This window comes from Vigna unguiculata, chromosome 2 (genome assembly GCF_037176805.1).
Source record: "Vigna unguiculata cultivar grain cowpea cultivar isolate G323 ecotype 2 chromosome 2, ASM3717680v1, whole genome shotgun sequence".
NCBI lineage: Eukaryota > Viridiplantae > Streptophyta > Magnoliopsida > Fabales > Fabaceae > Vigna > Vigna unguiculata.
In genome coordinates this window covers 35671139-35693733 of record NC_140793.1, presented here as the reverse complement: position 1 = coordinate 35693733, position 22595 = coordinate 35671139, and the positions used below count along the sequence as shown (strand labels likewise).

At 30.7% G+C, this 22595-nt stretch overlaps 3 protein-coding genes across 3 annotated transcripts; all 3 read right to left on the bottom strand.

Moving 5' to 3' along the window:
* Positions 1-4368: 4368 nt before the first annotated feature.
* Positions 4369-6399, bottom strand: LOC114172965 (ethylene-responsive transcription factor CRF2-like). Its single transcript, XM_028057135.2, has one exon. The coding sequence runs from the start codon at positions 5600-5602 to the stop codon at positions 4631-4633; it is 972 nt and encodes a 323-aa protein (XP_027912936.2). The 5' UTR covers positions 5603-6399; the 3' UTR covers positions 4369-4630.
* A 7753-nt stretch (positions 6400-14152) lies between these two features.
* LOC114171626 (putative inactive receptor kinase At4g23740) lies at positions 14153-17379 on the bottom strand. Its single transcript, XM_028056532.2, has 3 exons — positions 16044-17379; positions 15353-15440; positions 14153-15079 (listed from the first exon to the last, which is right to left on the bottom strand). Exons 1-3 carry the CDS (start codon positions 17076-17078, stop codon positions 14439-14441), a joined length of 1764 nt encoding a protein of 587 aa, XP_027912333.2. The 5' UTR covers positions 17079-17379; the 3' UTR covers positions 14153-14438.
* A 2007-nt stretch (positions 17380-19386) lies between these two features.
* LOC114174722 (putative glucose-6-phosphate 1-epimerase) lies at positions 19387-21447 on the bottom strand. The gene is made up of 7 exons (XM_028059564.2): positions 20952-21447; positions 20766-20822; positions 20510-20670; positions 20278-20412; positions 19956-20058; positions 19763-19862; positions 19387-19639 (listed from the first exon to the last, which is right to left on the bottom strand). Exons 1-7 carry the CDS (start codon positions 21180-21182, stop codon positions 19470-19472), a joined length of 957 nt encoding a protein of 318 aa, XP_027915365.1. The 5' UTR covers positions 21183-21447; the 3' UTR covers positions 19387-19469.
* Positions 21448-22595: the final 1148 nt, after the last annotated feature.

Sequence of the window (22595 nt, the reverse complement as noted above, 5' to 3'; positions counted from 1 at the left end):
TGTAGGCATAAAAAAAAGGGGTTGGCAATAGTGAAGGTCGACTATGAAAAAGTGTATGACTCTGTTAATTGGGATTTTCTATACTGTATGTTGAACAGACTAGGTTTTTGTGATAGGTGGGTTGGTTGGATTAGAGAGTGTCTGACTTCCTCATCAGTGTTAGTTCTGATAAATGGGAGCCCTACTAAGGAGTTTGTTCCTAAGAGAGGTCTTAGGCAAGGAGACCCTATGGCTCCATTCTTATTCCTTATTGTAGCAGAGGGTTTAACAGGGCTAGTAAGACAAGCTGTTAAGAAAGAATTATACAGCGGGATAAAAGTGGGTTCTAATGGAACTAATGTGGGGCTATTACAGTTTGCAGATGATACACTATTCTTGTGTGAAACAAAAGCTCAAAATGCAAGGACATTAAAAGCTGTATTAAGGACCTTTGAGTTGGCGTCTGGGCTAAGGGTTAATTTTTCCAAAACTAAAGTAGGAGGGACGGGCATGGACGCATCTATGTTAAAAATATTTTCGAAAACACTAAATTGCAAACATATGAAAATCCCGTTTATGTACCTTGGAATGTTAATCGGGGGGAATCCAAGACTCAAACAATTTTGGCAACCTATGATCGAGAAGGTTAAAACTCGATTATCTAATTGGAAGGGCAAACTCATTAGTATGGCTGGCAGGGTATGCTTAATCAAATCAGTTTTATCTGCATTGCCACTATACTACCTATCTTTCTATAAATTGCCTACATGTGTGAGCAATAAACTCTTAAAAATTCAAAGGAACTTTCTCTGGGGATGGGGTTCGGATGATAGAAAAATAGCGTGGATTAAATGGGAAAATATCTGCAAGTCAAAGGAGGAAGGGGGCCTGGGCTTAAGAGACATTCGAAAATTTAATGTTGCACTCTTAGCAAAATGGAAATGGAGGTTAGGAACGGAGGATAACGGTCTTTGGAAACAGGTCCTGGAGTCTAAGTATGGATCATGGAGGAACTTGAATGATCCCATCACGTTAAGATCTGCCTCAAGGTGGTGGATCGACATTCACAAGGTATGCGATAACACGATGCAAGGACTTTGGTTCGATAAAAGCTTTGAGTGGGTGGTAGGAGAAGGGAAAAAAGTTGATTTTATAATATTAATATAAAATTATTTGTGTTAGATATAACGTAAGAGATAAAATGGATTTATTCTAAACCTTATCTTATAAAAGTTGATTTTATAATATTAATATAAAATTATTGTTCACTACTTAAGATATTAGAATTATTTGAATTTTATTATTGTTAATTCTTGAGGGTATCATGTCATCCGATATCATAACGATAATAAGAATCTTTACACAAAACCTTACCGAGTCAACTTAGTCCCATTAAACCAAATATACACCATTTTTTAAACCAAAAATATTAAAATTAAAAATATTGAACATCAAATTCCTTAAACAGGACAACATTTTCCTTATAAATTCTCAAGTAATATACAGAAGTGGACTGAACGTACATCCGCTGAAGAATATAACAATTTTAATAAGCTTTCACGTAAATATCACCCCTTCTGCTTTTAATATTTTTATATCTTCAATTCCTATCGAAATTTACTTATAACTTTTTATTTATTTCTATATTAGTTTTGATACAATAATTCTGAATGATCATAAAATCAAATATTTTCTATTATATGATAACATGGTTACATCTAAATATAAAAGTAGCAGGCATGTTTTTCATGCTTAAAACATACCAAAGAGAATATATTAAAACTCTATGTAATATTAAAACATTGTTGTTTTATGTTTCTTTATACATTTAACACAAAAAAAAAACTTATAACGTATATTATTTTAGACTTTTGACACCTCTTGAAAGCCCGATGTCATAGTGGGAGACGATAAATTTACGCTTATTATCTTTGAAGAGACATCAATAATCATATGTTACAAATGTAACAAACATCAATTTGTGATTTTTGTTTTAATCCTGCGTCAATATTTTCCTCCACTGAAACTATAAAAAAATAATATACAATTCAAGAATGTACTATAGAAATTGTCAAAATTTTCTAAGTACTCTGAGAGATCTCAAGTAAAGCTATAAAGTATGAAAAACTTGATAAAAAAATACTACAAAAAATATATATACCTTAGAATTTGTGAACAGTTTAAAGTTTTTCAATCCAAATTTTTCGCAATTATAATTTTGTAACTAACTTCTCAAACCTGAACAATCGACGTTTGAATACAAACAAAATTCAGTGAAAAAAAAAAATACAACCTTTAGACAAAAGTGATGAAAAAACCAACCTTAATTCGAATTGCAATTGGAAAGAATGAAAGTTAGAGTCTAAGCGAGCACCACAACAATAAGATGGAATGATTTAAATTAAATATATATATATATATATATATATATATATATATATATAATTACCTTGTTTATATTAAATAACAAATATATTAGTTAATTAAGTTATTTATTCAACAAACATAATTGTCCAATTTAATTTTTTTCGTGAACGTATTATTAAATTTGTGTGATCGTAAAACTTCAATCCTTATATATTACATCAACCCTTAGACTCTAGTTTTAATCTAGGAAATGTTCACTTCCTTTTAGAACATTTTAAAAAATTATTAAAGAAAATTTTAATAAGTGCAACATATATTTTTTTAATATTGAGATAATTTTTACTCTTCTGTTTGCGATCACTTCTCAATCTTAAATGCCTTGTTTAAAATATGGAAGTATCTATAATTTTTACTAATCAATTTAATCAATTTACGGTCACTTGTAAATCTAATCTTGGATGTCTTATTTGAAATTTGAAGTATCTTCAAAAATACTTTGACGTGTTTAAGTTATTGTATGTGGATATCAATTAAAAAAATCGTATCATAAGATAAATAATAGTATTATATTATAAAAATATTGGATTGTTATTTGTTTATGTTATTTCTATTGGATTTTTATCTAAATGGGCATCGGGAAAGAACACATTTCATTTGGTTTATTAGTTGTTTAGTCATAACGATTAATTTTAATTAACTATTTTTATTTTATTAATTACATAAATATGTATAAGATTGTGTTGAGACGTTTCGATCTTTTTATAGTTATTTTCAAGAAGATTAGTATTTTTCGAATTTGTTTAGTATTTTTAATGTCACTAATTATAGGTTTCACTATATAGTAATGCGTAAAGTAAATATTTTTTAATCTTATTTAATACTTTTCAACAAGTTATATTTATAAATAAGATTAATACTCTTGAAAAATATTTTAGGATAAGACTAATATACTTTTATTTTCCTTGTTATTAACTATTTTTACCGTATCCAATAGTTTGACTTTATTTAAAAATTAAGGTTTAAAACAGTTTAAATATTTTTTTAATTTTTATTATTAAAAACATCTTTTAAAAACAAGATAGTGACGAAACATATACTTTAAAACGGATTATATCTCAAATAAATGTTGATGATACTTAGGAATTATAAATATTGACAATAACTCTTATAGATATTGATTAACAATAATTATAACATTAAATTTTATTATAAGACCGATAATGGAATTATCATCACTTAAGTGTTATTTGAGATCGATACATTAACTTATCTAATATTTTGTGTAAACTTTATCTATATATACATCGTATAAAGAACATTATTTTAAATGTGAAATTTTAGAAAATTATATAAAAGAGTATTTTCTTGAATTTGAAGTGTCTAAAAAGTTTAAATTAAAATAATATTTTATTGAAAATTATATTTTAAAAAAATTCTTTCAATGGAGATACTTTTGGTACTTATATAGAGATGTCCGATGTTACGGTATCTAATATTTTGTGTAAACCTTATCTATACATACATCGTATAAAGAACATTATTTTAAATGTGATATTTTAAAAAATTATGTAAAAGAGTATTTTCTTGAATTTGAAGTGTCTGTAAAGTTTAAATTAAAATAATATTTATAAAAAATTCTTTTAGTGGAAAAAATTTTGGTACTTATAGAGATGCCCGATGTTATGTTATTTGTACCAAGGAAAATTAAAATTAAATTATTTGTGCATCTTGTGGTCGGGGCTCACGTGGGGATTAGTCCCATAATACAAACCCATCAAACAGCATCAAACAAAATGCTAAAATAATAACCAAAAAATAATACTCATTTTGTCCGTTTCTTTTGAAACATAGTTTAAAGCTGTCACAGAAAAAAAAAAACACATTTTAATTAAATTATAATATGATTTCTAAATTACTTTTGTCCACACGTTAAGTGAATAAAGATAAAACGAAAAATATAAATGAGAAACGAATGATTTATATCATGTTATTTTAATAATTCTCACAGTAAAATAAAATCCCTTTAAAAATAAAAGAACTAACAATTTAAATTCATTAATTAGTATTATAAACTGAAAAGCTCCAACCTTTGAAGGATGGAACACAGTCACTACATCACTGTTACAATTTTAGAAAGGGCGACAAGGAGAATAACAGGAAAAAAAGTGACAAAAAAAAACTATTAGTGATTACATTGCTATGATTACCCGCCGGTACAAAATTTGCCGATTTGAGGGGCAAGACAAGGACGGGAATCTGTGTGTTATATAAGGAACTCATGATTTCAAAGAGCAAGAAGAGGATCGGAGACAAATAAATCATCGATATCTTGGAAAAAGTCATGATTTCTGTCCGTATGCCAACTTTTCAAACCGAAATCCTCACAAGCAGTGAGAAACAAACCAGACCACTCATCATCCGGGAACAAAACACTCTCGGCCGCCGCAGCGCCACCCAACTCGCCGTACACGTCCGGCGCCGCCAAAAAGTCTGGGAAGTCAAATTTTAGTTCATTGGGAATCGGAACCGGAAACGGTGACTCAGCTTTGGCCTTGGAACTCTCTGACACGGATGAGGATTCATCGTCTTTGCCGGCCACGGATTCAGCTTCCTCAGACAAAGAACAAGAGTGAAGTACGGAGGTGGGAGAAAACAGGTTTTTGTTCTGAGTTACGGTGTCCTCAGCAGAGGAAGAAGCGTTGGACACCGGCGTCTGGTCTTTGTTGTGCCACGTAGCAGGTGGCATTATGAAATTGGTGAGCGCGTCGGGTCCACGCAGCTTAATGGCCGCGTTGTCATACACTAAGGCGGCTTCCTCGGCAGTGTCGTAGGTACCCAACCATAACCTTACGCGTCGCGACGGGTCTCGTATCTCCGCAGCCCATTTTCCCCATGGCCTTTGTCTCACACCGCGGAATTTCTTTCCGGTGGACACGCGCGGAGTCTCTGCAGCCCTGCCTTTGCCCACCACACTCCTTCTTCGAACTCTCTTCTTAGAAAAGACGCGGTTGCCGCCGTTGGTGTCGCCGTTGTTGTTCTCGGTGGTACAGGGCTCGATGGAAATCTCGTTGATGAATCTCCTGTGGCGTTGGCGTTTGGAAGAGTGGAAGGTTTGCTCTTCATCGCTGGAGGAGTCGGTGGCGTCAGTGTCAGTGACGGTTATTCTGACTAGTCTGGGACATGGGTTTTTTGGTGGGTGTGTTTGGGTGAGTAGTTTGGTGTGGTGAGTGTACTTGGTGGGTGGTGGCGTAGTCATGGTAGGGAAGAGTAACAAAGCATTGACGTTGGAAAACAAGGGTGGAGGGAGGAAGGTGTGAAGTGAAGAAGTGGAGAAAAGTGAAAGGGAAAAAGGGATGATGAGAGAGATATTCCTTTGGGACACGGGGGAGGAGAAGAGAATAAATAAAGGTAGAAGGGAGAGAAGACACGTTTTTAGAAGAGTGAGAAATGTAGGGTGAATTTATGAATTGAATAGATATGGTTGAGAGAGTAATTGAAGGGGGGGAGTGTGGTAATTTGAAGAAGAAAAGGGTTAAGTTAAAAAGAGAGCAGAGCGTGAAATTAAGAAAGAGGGTGGTGCAGAACAAGTTGGGTGAAGGAGTTGAGGGAAGGGGACAGAAGGTACGAAAAAAGTGGAGGCATATGAAGCAGACCTCAGCCTGTGAACTCTGTGGGGCTAAACAAAAAACATAAACATTAAAAATAAAGCTACATTTTAAATCTTAAACAATGTCTTCTCCGGAAAAGATAAAGGGATGGTGCTGGCAACGCTGTGTTGCGTTGCCGAAATTGCGACCTATGCACTGCACTGCTCTGCCGAGAGCAAGTTCCTGTGGTTGCGTACTTTGTGTTGTATGGTTTTGAAATAGTAAAATAACGGAACCCTGATTCCTGCAGCAAAATCACAGCAAGTTGTGTACTACACAGAGATGAAATGATGATACCCAAAAAAAAAGTGGTGATAGGAAATGAAATGAGAAGAAGAGGCTCAGAGATTTTGGCAAAGGTAAACAAACAAACAAACACTCTTGCCACCACCATACAAGGATAACTGTCTCTAAGTACTCTTCTTTCTCTACCCAACCCTATTTTATAGGTTCCAACACCTATTCACTCTAATTCACTCAAATATATATAATATTTCCATTTAAACACAAACCACCTAATGTCTCTACCTTTTTTAAAAACATTTATCAACTTTCTTTCCTTACCAACAAAATGTTAACGTTACACATTTATTATTTCTCATTTCTCAACACGCGTGTTGTTAATACTAACAAAATTATTATTATTATTATTATTTCAGTAGTTTTTGTCTTTGGTGCAATGAGACGGCAATCTCATTATACAGATGTAATATTTCACATCTCCATTGGAAAATAAGTTATTATGGTATATTTTTTAAGTAATAGTGATATTTTTGCTAACCTTAATTGAAGAAATAATTAGCATTAAAAAATCGCTGGTTCTGTGTACCTGCAACCGTTTGAGATGCTACTGTTCCTATTAGGCAATTTAAAAAAAGACACGTGGAGAAGGACAAAAGCCAGTCCAATCACGTGAGATGAGACACTTTGAAACCTTACCAGTCTCCCCTTTGACGGAAATAAAATAAGAAGCAGCGACTTATCATGCTATTTTAATAGGATTCAATTATTAAAAACTTCGACTATATTATAAAATATCATAGTACAAAAGATACTCTAAATATCTTGTATAGTGTTCCAACAGTGCTAACTAGCATTTTGTCTTGAAAAAAAATATATATATATACCAATGTTTAGGGAAATAAATTTTTTGAGTAATACACTTATTTTAAAAAATTAAAAGTTATACACAAACTAGCGTAGCAAATACTTTTAAATCTTATGCATATTATATATCATTTCTTTTTTACCATTGATTTTTTTCTTTATATTTTTCTTATATAAAACGTAGTCTGGTTGAAAGACCGGTCTTTTTACTTTAGACTATTAATATATTTTATCCATCAAAGCATTCAACTTTTTTTAATAAAAAAAATTCTGTTGTTTCATCTAAAAGTTTGAATAGGTTATTTTGGTTCCAAACTTATATTATTTACCATTTATTTATCATAAAAAAAAGTTTGAATAACGTTATACATTCATTCTAAACTTATATTATTATCACGATTGAATTTATCATGAAAAAGTTTGAAAAAACGCTCAGAACCTACTCCAATAATTTTAATTAAAAAAGTTATCGAACAAGACCTAGGTCATTTACTAGTTGTTAGAGGTGATTATTTAGATTTTAATATGCCTAACACTTTATAACCTACTTTATACAAATATGAACTTTTAATTTTTAGTTTTTTTATAAACGTCTTTTAGTTCGGTGTGAATAACTTCAAGGTTAAAAGAATTTAATTTGTATTTGTAAAGTTCCCAATTAGTCAGGAATTAGTCAGCAATCCATCTGCATCATAAATTTTTGCTAATCAAATATTTAATATATATTTTCTTATGTATTGCACATTGTATTGTGAATATAGAATACAAATAATCAAATAATTTCAAGCTGAAATAATAAACTATAGACAAGATCAAAGGTCATTAAATATAACATTGATGGGTTCAAATTATTTAGAGTAGACTATAAAATAAATTTAAAACTTTTTCATAATTAATTTATAATATATTAAGAAAAATTAACATAATTAATACAGTTAAAATAGTTTAGAGTTAATATATCGGTAATTATATGAACATTTAAGAACCATAGGTAAGCGGTACAATACGAGCTTGCTAACATTCTGTTTCTTGTTGAACTAAAATTTAGATTCATCTTTACATATTAACCATTTTACGTATATACCAACATTTATGCTTAATTTTGTAGGGTTCTAAATATGAATTCAATTATTTTTTACAAAATATAAAAATCAAATAAAAGTATACATAATATTATACATAATATATATATATATATATATATATATGTGTGTGTGTTTTTTTTTAAAATTTAACATAAAAGAATAAGAGATCTATGAAAAAGAGAGTATCTTGATTAGATGATATTTTTAAATTAACATCAAGAATTAATTAAAAAGAAGTTAATATTAATATTTGATACAACTCATAAGATTTTCTTTTGTGACTTATGTGAGAGTTTCGAAGAGAACTTTTCACGAAAAGAAATCCATTTCGAGATGCAATGCCAGAACAGTGATTTTAACTAAAACAAAAAATATAAAAAAAAAAATACAACCTAATAACTAGAAAGTTTTACACAGTAAAAAAAAAGAAACATATCCCTTAATTATCACACTCTAAAATAACTTTAACATCAATGGAGGCAGTATTACTCGTTTCAAACTTAAGAAAAATAAAAGAAAGATAAATCCAACTTTTCTTAATTGTTATTAAATTATTTGTCAAGTGCAGAGGATATTTAAACAATATTCTGCACTACAAAAAAGTGAGAGTATTACCAAAACAATAAAAAATGTATTCTTAAAGTTGCGAATATTTGAATGAGATTAAAGAAATATTAAGTAATATAAAACTTTGACTGAAAAAGAAGTATATTAATTGATGACTTTCTGATTTCATAGCTACTTCCACGCCATGAAAAGCTGTACGATAACTTTTGAGATAAAATTTATCGAAAGACGTAACATTAACCAACACACAGCAAGAGTGCAAGATATTTTAAGGAAGACGGCACTGGTCTCATGTCCCTGCAACTGTGAAACAAATAAAAGAAGTTTTCTTTTTTCTTCTTTTTTTTTTTTTGCAAAAACAGTAATTAATTATCTTGCTATATTTATTTCATAATATATTTTCAAAAACTTATGAGTAATTATTATTACTAGAAAATAGTTGGAAGATAAAAAGGTGATGATTATGTTGGTTGGAAAATGAGTAGTTATTATTACCGTTGGCTCATAGTTCTAGAAGCGTTGATAGTTTGATGCATGCATTGAGCCACAAAATGCAGAGAAGCTCCGGTACTTGTTGTCATTTTGGAGATTAACCACACTCATATGGAAACTCAGTGGCACTGTCACCGATATGTGCTTTGTTTTTACCTATTATCATTACACCATCATAACATTCATTCACTCAAATTCTCCCATTCTGCAATCTTTTTTTTTTATCAGCTCCTTCCATTTTTTTCAATTACTTATTTCTTAAATTTAAATATAAATATAAATTAATCAATTAAGTTCTAAGTTGAATTATTTGAAGTGAAATAAACTAACATGTTAAATTTGTCAGAACTACTTTATCTTCTAGAGAAAAAAAAAAGTTTGAAAACCTTTTCAGGCTATTTATGTTGCATATTCAAACAAAAAAAATTAAATTATTTTACCCTTGTTTAAATTCTATATGCGGTTATAGTACTATGATTTAAAAAATCCACTTCTTAATTTCGTACCTTAAACAACGCGTGAAGTCAAAGGGTTAATTACTTTCAAATAAAAAAAAATAAAATGTTTTCTAGATTAAATATCACACAGAAATTAAAATGATAAAAGAAACAAGAAAAGTAAACAGTGGATTTAAAAGTAAAGAAAATGAAATTTTAAACTTAGACCTAAATATTATAATTATAAGAAGATACAAAATTAATGAGAAAATGTTTCATTTATATTAAAAATAAAAATAACTTCAAAATTTTCTTCTTCGATTCAGTTTCTAACACCCAAATAACTGTTTGAATCAAATAAGAAATTATAAACTTATGGTAACATTTAATATCACTTAAAAGTAAACAAATTATACAGATATAGCACAGAAAAAAAAGAAGAAGAAGATCATATATACCACGCATATTGTAAAACATACTACTATTATAATGTTGTATTCAGTGCAGGATTTACAGACAAACGTATTCATCAGTCAAAGTACATATATATATATATATATATATATATATATATATATATATAATTTATCTACGTTTTCTATTTCATATTTTTTAAATTTAACCATTTTTTAAACTACAAATATATTTATAATAAAAAATTATCTAAAAAGAATGATCTTTTATTATATAAAATGTTTATATTTATATTTATAATTATAATTTTTTATCTTTTATTATTGTTAAAAAAAATGAACTACATGTACACATGTATTTCCACCTATGTATACAATTTTATAATTATATATTTTTTATCATTTATTATTATTAAAAAAATGAACTACACATGTATTTCCACCAATGTATACAATTTGATCAGATATTTTTCTAATATGTAATTTACAATTACGGTAGAAGACTCTACCATGATAAAACAAAAGTAGAATGAGTCACTGAAATTAAAAAAATTGTAAAAAATATATTTAAATACATCATAAATATTATTTATACAAATTCACTTTCAACCACTTCATCCAATATGAAATGTTATTAAAAAATAAAAAATAATAGGCAAATTAACTCAATATAGAGACACCACAAAATTAAAGTTTGAGGAATACTAACTACATTCTAGTTTTTAAATATTCAATCAACCAAAATACAACTTCAAAATATTTAAACAATTTAAGAAAATCTTGAAGATCAAATATATTATAATAAAAGTGAAATTAACATATCAATGTGAAAGATGCTCTATTTCAAAGGGATATGATCTCATTGGGAAGAACATGAAAAGTAAAATCACAATGAGAAACATGAAAAGGAAAAACACATGCAAAGTGGGGTGCGTTTTGGGAAATCAATAACAATGAAAAAAAAAAAGAAAAAAAAAAGAAACTAATGGACCTACTACTGAGCGTGTTACATTTACTATAAAGTAAAAGAATATAATATAAATAAATGTCTGACACATCTTGAACTAAGCTTAAATAAATTAAAATTATATACTTTAAGGACCAATCAAATATGAAGTGTTTATTTTTTCATCAGCATTAAATAAACATAACATAAATTTGCAAAAAAATAATAATAATAATTGAAAGTAGGTTCATCATTGAAATCCCGAGAAATGCATGCCAGAGAAGTCTAAGTTATTACATAGCTATTTGAGAAACATGTGGCGAACCTTTTCACCGCTTCTATCTTTGTCTTCACTTCCCCGCAATAATTTTACTGTTTCCAAACTCGAGTTTACATACAATTTTAAATTTTGTTGTTTAATTATTATTCTCTTCATCTTAATTAATTTTATGTCATTAATTAACTTATTCCATAATTAAAAATTAAAAAAATATTAATTTATATATTTTTTTATGAATAAAATTTGAGAGAAATGAATAGGTTAAGTTTGGTGTAGTAAATGTAAGAAAGAAGAGGAGCACGTGATGAGTGGGGGCGCCATAAGGTGTCCGTTAGCGAGCCAACTTAATAAATGTTTGCGATGCGGTGCGGTGCGGGACCATGTGCACCTTCTGCTACTCCTATCACATAATACATTTCTACCAAACACACTTACTTGGAGCTGCAATGCATTGCCACCACATTCATTTCGATACTATCGATTCAAACTCATCTTCAATTTCTAATTGCCAAATCAGATTTTAATATAAGTCCACACTCTATGCTCATTGTTTCCAATTCTGGGCATTACTTTTTTAAACAAAGTATTAAAGATTAACAGAAGTTTATGTATTTAAAACTTTAATGTAACTATAGACTAAACAAATTGAGACACATTTTTTTTGGTCAAATGAAAAGTGGCAGGCCAATATATGAAAAATGTGCGAAACAGATATCCTATAGTTTGTAACCACTTGAACAAATATTTCCGTGCCATCATACAATACCTTCAACTCATCAATTTATTCCAATGTTTAGAGCGGAAAAAGAGAGTATGACTTTTATTAGTCTATAGAATATGGAGCAGCTGTGTGTTTACTATAAAGTACATGTATAAAATTTAATAGACTCGTCGATTCTGTTAGCAATTTATATAATATAATAACAAAAATAATAATAATTGAATATATGAATGAAATTAAAATCAATGAAATATGTATTGTATGGACTAGTCGGTCAACTCAATAAAAATTATTCGGTAACACTTTTTCTAAGCGAAATCTTCTAAATAAGTGCGTTTATTCATAGATAGCGTTTTCCAATGCAATGACCGTAAGTTGGACCATCAAAAGAAATTTCATCTTGGTACTCTATATAAATTATGTAATGCATCATATCGGGCGACATAATGCGCGTCATGTAAACCCCTCCCCCAATTATTGTTAGTTGGACCGTTCACATGATTCCTTCCTGATTATTTATACAAATGATGTGTTGGTCTGTGCAACTAGTCGAACAGGTCAACTCAAAGTCAATTAGTGACTTAATTCACATAAATAGGTCAGTAATCAGTATTAAATGGTGATTGAGCCATGATTAGACTAACTCTAATCACGAGTCATGAGAAAGCTATAAATAAAGGTCAAATGCATGATATAGTTGTTAGAATTTTTATCTCATATTAGTTACAATATTTATTGTTTTAACCGATTAGTCTTGTGTTGACTGATTTTAACATCGTAAAACCTTTAACAAGTACATTCAATCGATTAACAAATAGATACACTAAATAAATAATAAATAGATACACTAAATAAATAATAAGAGACATAAAAAATTTAAAAATTGTTCAAATAAATGTTCGCCTCCCACATCGAAACACAGTCTAAACTTCATTTTCAGAAGTTATATTTCTTTATTTTGAGATGATTTTGGATTTGATGGACCTAAGCCAAGTATTTACAGTAACGAATATATATTCATAGATAAATATAACTTCTATGCTCATCATATTAATCTTTTTTATATTGTTAATTTTGAAATGCTAGTAGTAATATATAAAGTATTTCGATTAGTTAAGTATGTAATTCCATTACTTTCTTGCTTTTTTGGGGATTGTTGAGGTTGTGTTTATGTGTGAATTTAGTTATTGAAATAACAAAAGTATATGTATAAAGTGTTGTAATAATGACGTGTTAAATTTTTTGTTTTTGTTTTTGTACTATTCTATCGTCAAGTTACAGTATTTAAGAACTAATTTGATATTACGGAGTACATTTTAAATTGAAATTAAGCTGTAAAGTTTTGCAGATTAATTTGTATGTCTTTATACATTATAGAATTTTTTTCTGGATTTTTTTCAAAGACTAAACCTTAAATGATTATTTATAAAAAAAATTGTGTTTGATAGACTTATGTATACACAAATTTTAACGAATTCAATCATATTTAATATCATGTTAAGAAACTCCTACATTTAAATAAATATGGGCACTCTCTCAATAAATACAATTGGGTAATTTAAAAAAAATACTTCTTTGTCTCTTAAATGAGAAAAAAACTTTTGAATAAGATTTCAAATAAGTGTACAGTTAGATAATTTTGTCTATTATATATATATATATATATATATATATATATATATATATTACCTAAAAGAAAATTAAATGGGTCATTTGGAACTTTTGTATTTGGAGGTTTTCTTTCCGTGACCTCTGTTTTGTGGTAAGGTACAAAATTTAAAAAAATGAAACTTTTCTTATTCGGGCTTTGAGAGACAGCGCAAATACTGGACTTGGAGTCAGGCCCAAATGAGAAGTGTACGGTCCATTACTTTTTTTTTTTCTAATATGAATAAACTAGTCTAATAAACAAAAACTTCGTCTGTTTTATTTTGAAACTAGTCACTTCGTGGACAAAACACCCCTAAAAAACCACTTTAAAGAAAAAATTACCTTCTTGCACTCGCAATGGGCACTTCTGAAATCTCTACAAACTAAAAAGGTTCATCAAGTGATATAATCTCAAAATGGAAAATCACAGTTACGATTATTGACGAAGATGACACTGTGAATCAAAGAAACAAGAGCAGTTTCCATACATAAAGCAAAAACACAAGAACAAGGAAACAAACACCGGATTGTACAATCATCTGGTTCTTCTTCTCCCCAAACATTAAAAATACGATCACAAAGAAATCAGTTAAATTAGTTTGGCTTTTGCCCGACAGAATTCAGAATTTGGAACAAAACATTATCAGATACACTCAAATCGACCAGAGGCAGATCATTGATTTGTTTTTTCGTGTAGAGATAGAAAAGGGGTAAAAGATGTGAAATATCACGCAGAGGGAATCGATTCTAAGTGGTTAAAGGGGTTTGTGTTGCACATTTGGCTTGGTTCTCAGAGGATGGTTGCTGATTCACCGCTACATCAATCTGCCTCACATTTTCTATCATTTTTACAACTTCCGACATCCTAGGCCTCTGTTCCGGAACCCTCCCCACGCAAGACATGGCTATCTGTAACATTTCCACCATCTCTTCCTCTATGTTGGGATATCTGATAAGCTCCAAGTCAAACACTTCCGCGGTCCACTCCTCTCTCACAACCGAATGAACCCATCTCACCAAGTGCACAATCTCGTCGCCACCAGTGGTGTACACAGGGGATTTCCCAGTCAGAATCTCCAGCAACACCACACCGAAACTGTAAACATCACCAGGTTGCGTTGCTTTTCTAGTGTCTGTGATTTCTGGTGCCCTGTAACCAGCGGCGCGTGAGATGGGTATGGCAACTGAACTCATGATGGTTGCTAGGCCAAGATCAGATATGCAACCATATTGTTTAGTGTTCACAAAGATATTTGAGGATCTGATGTTGCCATGCACAAGCTTCCCCCCATTCTCACAGTGGATCCGAGTTAGGCCTCGTGCAGCACCCAAAGCAATTTTCATTCTGCTCTCCCAATCTAAAGGCACCCTATCCTCTCCTCTTTTACCTGAAAAACTCAGAAACCATTATTTCTCAGTCATAGTAAACTCACAAAGATCTGTTTGGTTTTAGAACACAGGTACAATCAGAAGCTATATTTCAAACTCAAATCTTGTGCTATCCATTCAATTTTGCAATGTATATAGCTGAGTTCAAGCTTATACAGAGACAAAATCTAAGATACAACAACCACATCCAGGTACCCAGAAAGCGAAAGATTCTAAACAAGTGAGCATGGACATGACATGAAAATGTAGGAAAACAAAATTAAGGTACATACCATGCAACAAAGTAGAGAGACTCCCTTGAGTGTAGTAATCATAGACCATGAGTTTCTCATCTTTGGAATAGTAATACCCCTTTAACTGTGTTAGGAATCCAAGTGTGAGTCTAAGTCCCACATTGACCAGAATTGAGAAAGTAGAGCACCATATAAGGATCAAGGCCCATAAACCCATTGCCTTAAGGTTTTGGGTTGAGAGTGGTGTCAATGTCTTATGTGGTTAGGCTCAAGTCTCATTGGGTGTTTGTTCTCCCTAGTGAAACCCCCTCTGTAAAACCTAACAAGTGGTATCAGAGCCGATGGTTAAAACCGGCTTAGACGAGTGCAGGTCCCTGTATCGAAAGTCTTCCTGGCAAGGGTTCCAGGTAAGCGTGTCCCGTTAAGATGAACGGCGGTACGAGAAGGGGTACTCGTGGTTGGGAATGCTTCCGCTGGAGGGGGAGTGTACCAATGTGGTTGAAGGGACTCACCCTTGAGGGGGAGATTGTTAGGAATCCAAGTGTGAGTCTAAGTCCCACATTGACCAGAATTGAGAAAGTAGAGCACCATATAAGGATCAAGGCCCATAAACCCATTGCCTTAAGGTTTTGGGTTGAGAGTGGTGTCAATATCTTATGTGGTTAGGCTCAAGTCTCATTGGGTGTTTGTTCTCCCTAGTGAAACCCCCTCTGTAAAACCTAACAAACTGAACCACATTCTCGTGTTTCAGATTCCCCACAATCTCCATGTGTTGCTCAAAGTCTTTCTTTCCAGCAGCCACTTCCTTCAACCTCTTCACAACGACAGTGGTAGCATCCTCCAACGCAGCCTTATATGCAGCACCAAACGTCCCCTTCCCCAGTACCTCAGCAGAAGCCCTCAACAAATCCTCCAAATCAAACGCATAGCTACACCCCTCAAAGAAAAAGATTTTATTATTCGCATCAAGGTCCCTGGACACTACTTTTTCCGGAGACATATCTCCCTTCAGCAACTTCCGAGCAAAGGAATCCCCTTTCTTCTTTCTGGACCAGCACACGAAGATAAAAACAAGGAACATTGCAAGAGCAACAGAAGCAGCGGCAACAACAACCCAAAACAGCGCCGTTTCACGGTGTTTCGCAGATTTGGAATGTGAAACTGTCTGGAGAGAGACATTGTTGTTTCCTACGAAAGCAGAGTCGGGAAACCTGTGGAGAGAGAGAGGGATTTGGCCAGAAAGCGAGTTGTTGGCGAGGTTGATGGAAGTTAGGTGAGTCAAACGGGAGAGGGAGAGAGGAACGGTGCCGGTGAAACAGTTATTGGAGAGGTCGAGAACAGAGAGGTTCCTCCAGGTAGAAAAGTCAGGTAAGGGACCAGAGAAATTGTTGAACTGAAGGTAGAGAAAGGAAAGGTTGGAGAGGTTGGAGAAATCAGAGGGAAGAGGACCAGTTATGGAGTTAGATCTGAGACTGAGTGTCTGCAAGAACGTGACACGGCTTAACGTATTGGGAGGAATGGTTCCGTGAAAGCCGAAGCCTGGTAAATGAATGGCTATAACTCGTGAGTGGTCGGAGTTGCAGGTTACACCGGTCCAAGAGGTACAAGGAGAAGAGGTTGCGTTCCAATTGAGGGGTCGTGAAGGAGCCAACTTTTCCACCAAATGAAGCAGTGCTTGCTTGTCCTCTGTGAGTTCTGCATTGGGTCGGGAGAGACAGAGGGAAAACAGAGAAAGCAGAGACACCAAACAGAAAATGCGTTGCATTTTCCGGCAGAGTACCAGGTCGTGAAATTCTCACTCTCAGATGAACCACCACTGCGGTGCTTCTGGCAGACAAAGACACCAACAACAATGTCGTAGAAAAAAAGAGAGGGAAAAGAATGAAATCAGAAGCGGACACTGAGAAACTTGCACTGAAAAATGTGCCTGCAGATACTGCCAAGGTTGTTTTCGTTAAAGTCAAATGAGGTGGTCGGTAATTTGTTCAGCTGTAATTTTTTTTCTTTTTTTTTTTTGTGAATGATGGAAAGGGTTACTATTATTATTTTGTACCGAAGATGGTAATATTTATTAGAATGGAAGGGGAGTAGGAGGCAGAATTATGTTTACTTTTCGTTTTGTCTTATTGTTACTCAAAAGTCATCCTTTAGAGGCATTGGCATTTCCAAAAGGGGTGAACCGAAAATGAGAGAAAGGAAATAAAAAAACGTACCAGTTATGATTCGTGATTGGTAAAAGGTGCAGCATCCAATGCAGAACTCACAGTGAAAGTAATGGAAATCACGTTGCCATTTTTGCAGCGTTTTCTGTGAAAAGATGCAAAACAAAACTGTGTAGAGATGAATGTTTTTTAACTGTTATGTTGCACATCTAAGTTGCTGTAACTGAATTTCAGCCTATCTATTGAATGATATGTCTATAAAAAAAATAAATTTCCTTCTCTCAACTATTTTTTATTTATATATGGTCTTCTAAATCACACTTGAAAGATATCTTTATAAACTTTTTGAATGAAGTGTATCGGTATTTACGTCAGACTTTCTACCATTGGTGATCCAAGAATGAAATGTATTTCAAGTACAAGTTCTAATAGTTAACCTCTAAGTTCTGATAATAATAATAATTAGATTATCATATTTTTGACTCGAACAAAAACTCGCTCTTCTTTTTCTTGTGTCTAAATAAAAATGGAAGTAAAGATGTTTTTTTTTTAATCTTTTAGAAGTGAGTTTTAAACTTAATTCAATTTTACAAAATTAGTTTAAAAGGTGAGGATTGTCATTAGCGGTCCGATATCGAATAGAACAAAATGTTTAAAAAAATTTATAAGATGAGGTCTAACCTTATTCTAATACCATATTAATATGTTATGAATTAAACTTATCTCTAATCGATATAAGACTTTCACCGATTGATACCAGAAATAATGACCGACCTCCAAAAAATAAAGCTGGTGGAGGAATAACGCTCCTCTCACATCTTCTTCACTCACCTATGCAAATGCAAGCATAAAGATTTCAAGAACAAAATAAAAACTAAAAAAACAAATGTCACATGTTAAGCCACTTCTATTATGTTTGAGCAAGAAAGAGAGTTGATGTGATGGGGAAGGGTGAAGAATCATGGGGTTGTGATGACACTTTATAGTATTTTCTGACAACCTACAACCCAAAACCTAACTAACTAATCAACTGAAAAAAAAAAATCATGTTTTGTGAGAGGGAAGTTTTTATTCCAATCCTATATCCAATGAATTAGAAATTTTCTGATTTGTTTCCAATCTTCTGGATTAAAAATCATTATTATTTTTAAATAACGACAATCTTTAATTATTTTTATTTCATTTAAATAATATTTTGTTAAATATTTTACTTTAATTTGTATATGTTTTATCTAAATTAAGGATACTTATGCAAAATAATAAATTATATTATTATTTTATAAACAGATCATTTGACTTATAAATAAAACAAATTATTTAAATCAAAATTACAAAAGATAAATATTTAAATATTTTGCAACATTATTTAATTTTTAATATAATCATCGTTTAGTTATTTTTTACAAACTTCAATTAAATATTTTTTTATAACATTAATCCTATAATTTAATTATATTTGTTGGTTATTATTAAAATCGTTAACTTGTAAGACTGAGTTTAAATAAATAAAAACATGGAAGACTATCTTGATTAGATGATCGAAGTCATATAGTAATGTGTCAAAAGATTAATTGCGATAAACTGAATTTGAGCATATCTATATACTAACATCTCTTATAACATAAATTAATTACCTTCTCTCCTCTTATTTATTGGTTTTCTAATTCATATTTATAATAATTTGTATATTCTCACTATGTATTTTATATGTATTTTATATATATATATATATATATATATATATATATATATATATATATATAGTTACAGGTTAGCATTTAATTTGATTAATTTTTAAAGTAAAGATTGTGAAATAATTAAACTAACTCAAGACAATTTTTATGAATAGATTCGTACTTTTAATACTTCAAAGTGAACCAGTATTAAGAAAGTTCTAATAGTATTTACTATTTTTAAATTTACATTTTAATATTTCCAAGTGAATCAGTATTAATAAAGTTCTAATAGTATTTAATATTTTTAAATTTAAATGATCAAGATATTAGAAGAATTGAGAGTTCTAAGTCGCCTTTCCATTCTTCACCCGGCTTCAGGGTGATTGGGTTTTCAAGTGCTGCACCATCAACACAGAGCATTTCCTGATACTCTTTATCTCCTAAATCTGCTATGAACTTCGACTTTTTGTCCCAAGGATTCCAAACAACTGTTCAATGACAAAATGTCATATGATTTGTTAGCATATGTAAAAGGAAAATCCATCAATATTAGTTATTTTTGAGGTTTTAATCAATATTAGTTATTTCTTAGGTTTTAAAAGGAAACTCACCCGTATCAGGAAGTCCATCCTTTCTTATTATAACTGTTCTCTTCTTGTAATGATCCCGAACAGCTAACACATTGTTAGAATCGGTATAAACCCTGTCAACCTATAAGATGGAGCCAGTAACATTAACAAACAAATTAAATCTTTGGTGAGCAGAATAACTCTGACTAAAAAAATATGATAATAATTGTCTCACTTCTGATTCAAATGTCAAAGAAGCTCCTTGTTCTGTAAATCGTTGTTTCTGCAATAGGTTATCGAGATAGTATTGCGTTTCCAACCCTTCTATCCTCACCTCACTGTCAACAATTAACTAACTAGCACGGGTGAGTGAGTGAGTGATGTTTAGTCATAGTAAAGTTTTCGTAAAATTAAATCATAAATTAGAATCACAATTAATAGTAAGAAATTTAAATGAGTAATATGAAAAAGTCCAAATTAACTATACAATTTATTTCATTTTATATCTGTTTTAAAAAGTTTTTAGAAGGTTTGGGATATTTACAAATTATACCCACCAAATATCTGACACTGACAAATATGTATGATAGACGATGCGGAAACTGAAATTCTTGCAATCTACATTTCTGATGCGTGATGTCAAACTCAGGATGCCCAGTGCTGTCAAAGAAATCCTTAGGCGAAACTCGAAGCTGAATAGGATAATGCAAAGTGATATTCAGTACTTCAAACTATAAAGAAATATATAGATATATTCTGTGAGAAAATGTTAAATATACATTTGGGTACCTATGTGGCCATATTTTTGCATCTTCTTTAGATGGTTTTAAGAACAAATCAACGTACACTTTTGCACTGAAATCACCTGAAAGGTGTGGAGGATTTTCTTCGATAACCCAGATCCTGTTTCTGACAAATCCATGATCCTCCCGTGTTTCATTGTTTTTGAACTACACAAAAATCACACCAATTTTTTTTTTTTGTTATCCACGAGTAAATGCAACATTGTGAAATACAACTAAAATTTAAAATAAATCATTCATACCTCTGGAAAACAGATTGGAATTCCTCCTCTCACAGCTGTGGGAGGATTAAAGATGGCCTTAAAATAAAAAGAAAATTAATAAATAGAAGAATTCAAAAATGAATTCAAGATTCATTTACAGAATCTGAACTAACATTAAAATTAAAATATGAAATACATTGACTAAGACAGAGATGAGATAAGTACTTTCTTGCTTAAGAAGAGTAACTCTCCAGTTCGTTTTGTTTTCCAAGAAATCACTTGAGCTCCTAATAAACTAACAGTTGCAGAAGCATCATTATTTCGGAGAATGAGTTGGGATATTCCATTCTTGTCTTTGACGAGTTCAACTGAAGATTGAAGAGGATTCTTATCAGCTTTGTGTGGATATGGTGGTGGTCTTTTACCTGCTCCAGAAGTAGGAGCTGAAGCATTCATCTCCAATTTCGAAACACTATTTATGTGTGACCCAAGAAGGAATGAGATGAAAAAGAGCGAAGAATCATGGTTTTGCGATGACACTTATAGTATTTTCTGGGAACCTAAAACCCAAAACCTCAACTAACTAACCAACTAAAAAAAATATTTTGGATTGGGAGGTTTTTATTTCGATCCGAGATCCAATAAATTAGAAACTGTTTCTCATAATTAAAAATCATTATTTTTTTTCTGAAATAATAATAATTTTTAATTATTTTTATTTCATTTGATAATATTTTGTTAAATATTTTAATAGTAGTTGATTTCTAATTTTAGTTACACTATTAGAATATTTAAATAAAAGATTAATATAACTTTTTAAATACAATTAATCTTGTATGTTTGAAATGAAATAAGTAACAACCAGAGATAGATTAAGAAGTAAAAAATAAAAACAATTTACATGTTAAATATCCTTCACAGTCACCAACATTTTATATGTAATAGACTATATAATCAATTATACCAAATATCTATTACCAATATACTTTGTTATAAAAAATTTCTTTATATTTAGGTATATAAAGCATAATTATGTTGTTTTAAAATTTATTTCTAATATAATCGATAATTATTTTATTATTTTTCTAAGAAAAATATTTTTATTATAATAAAGTAAAATAAATTAATTTTAATTTTAGTATTTTATGAAGGAATGCTGTTTTAAAATATATTTTTCTAAGATTTCATAATATTTTTTACTTTAATTTAAAATCTATTAACTTGTAAATCATAATTTTTTAAAAATACTTTTATGGTACATTATTTTACTGAATTATAAACATTGTGTTTAGAAACAAACCAATTAAAAAAATACTCAAAAGTCAATATAAGTTTAAAATCGCATTTATGTTTCAAAGAAGTTTATTTTAATTTCCAGTTTAACATTTTAGAATCGTTTCAGTTGTTTAAATATTGTACATTGTTTATTACTTACAAGGGAAAAGCGTAATATATTTGATTTGGTTGATGTTTACACAATTTATTTAACACATGCCTGGTAAGAGGTGGATGTTGCAATTTATTTAACACATGCCTGGTAAGAGGTGGATGTTGCGTTCCTAAAGAAAAACAAATACTAAAATATTAAAATAGAATAAAAATGATTAATTTTAATGTTTTCATTTTGAAGTATATGTAGAATTACACATATGTACACATAATTTGTTACTATTAGTATTTATACCATAATGTATAAATATAATAAAACTACACTTATGCTTCACTTTGGCGTTGTAAAAACATAAATACTCATTTGTGTTTTATAATTTGAAAATAAAAATGAAAGAAAGAAATTTGCTAATACATACAAACAAATTATTGAAAAAACAAAATATTTATTATTAGTCAAATGAATATTAAAACTTTTCA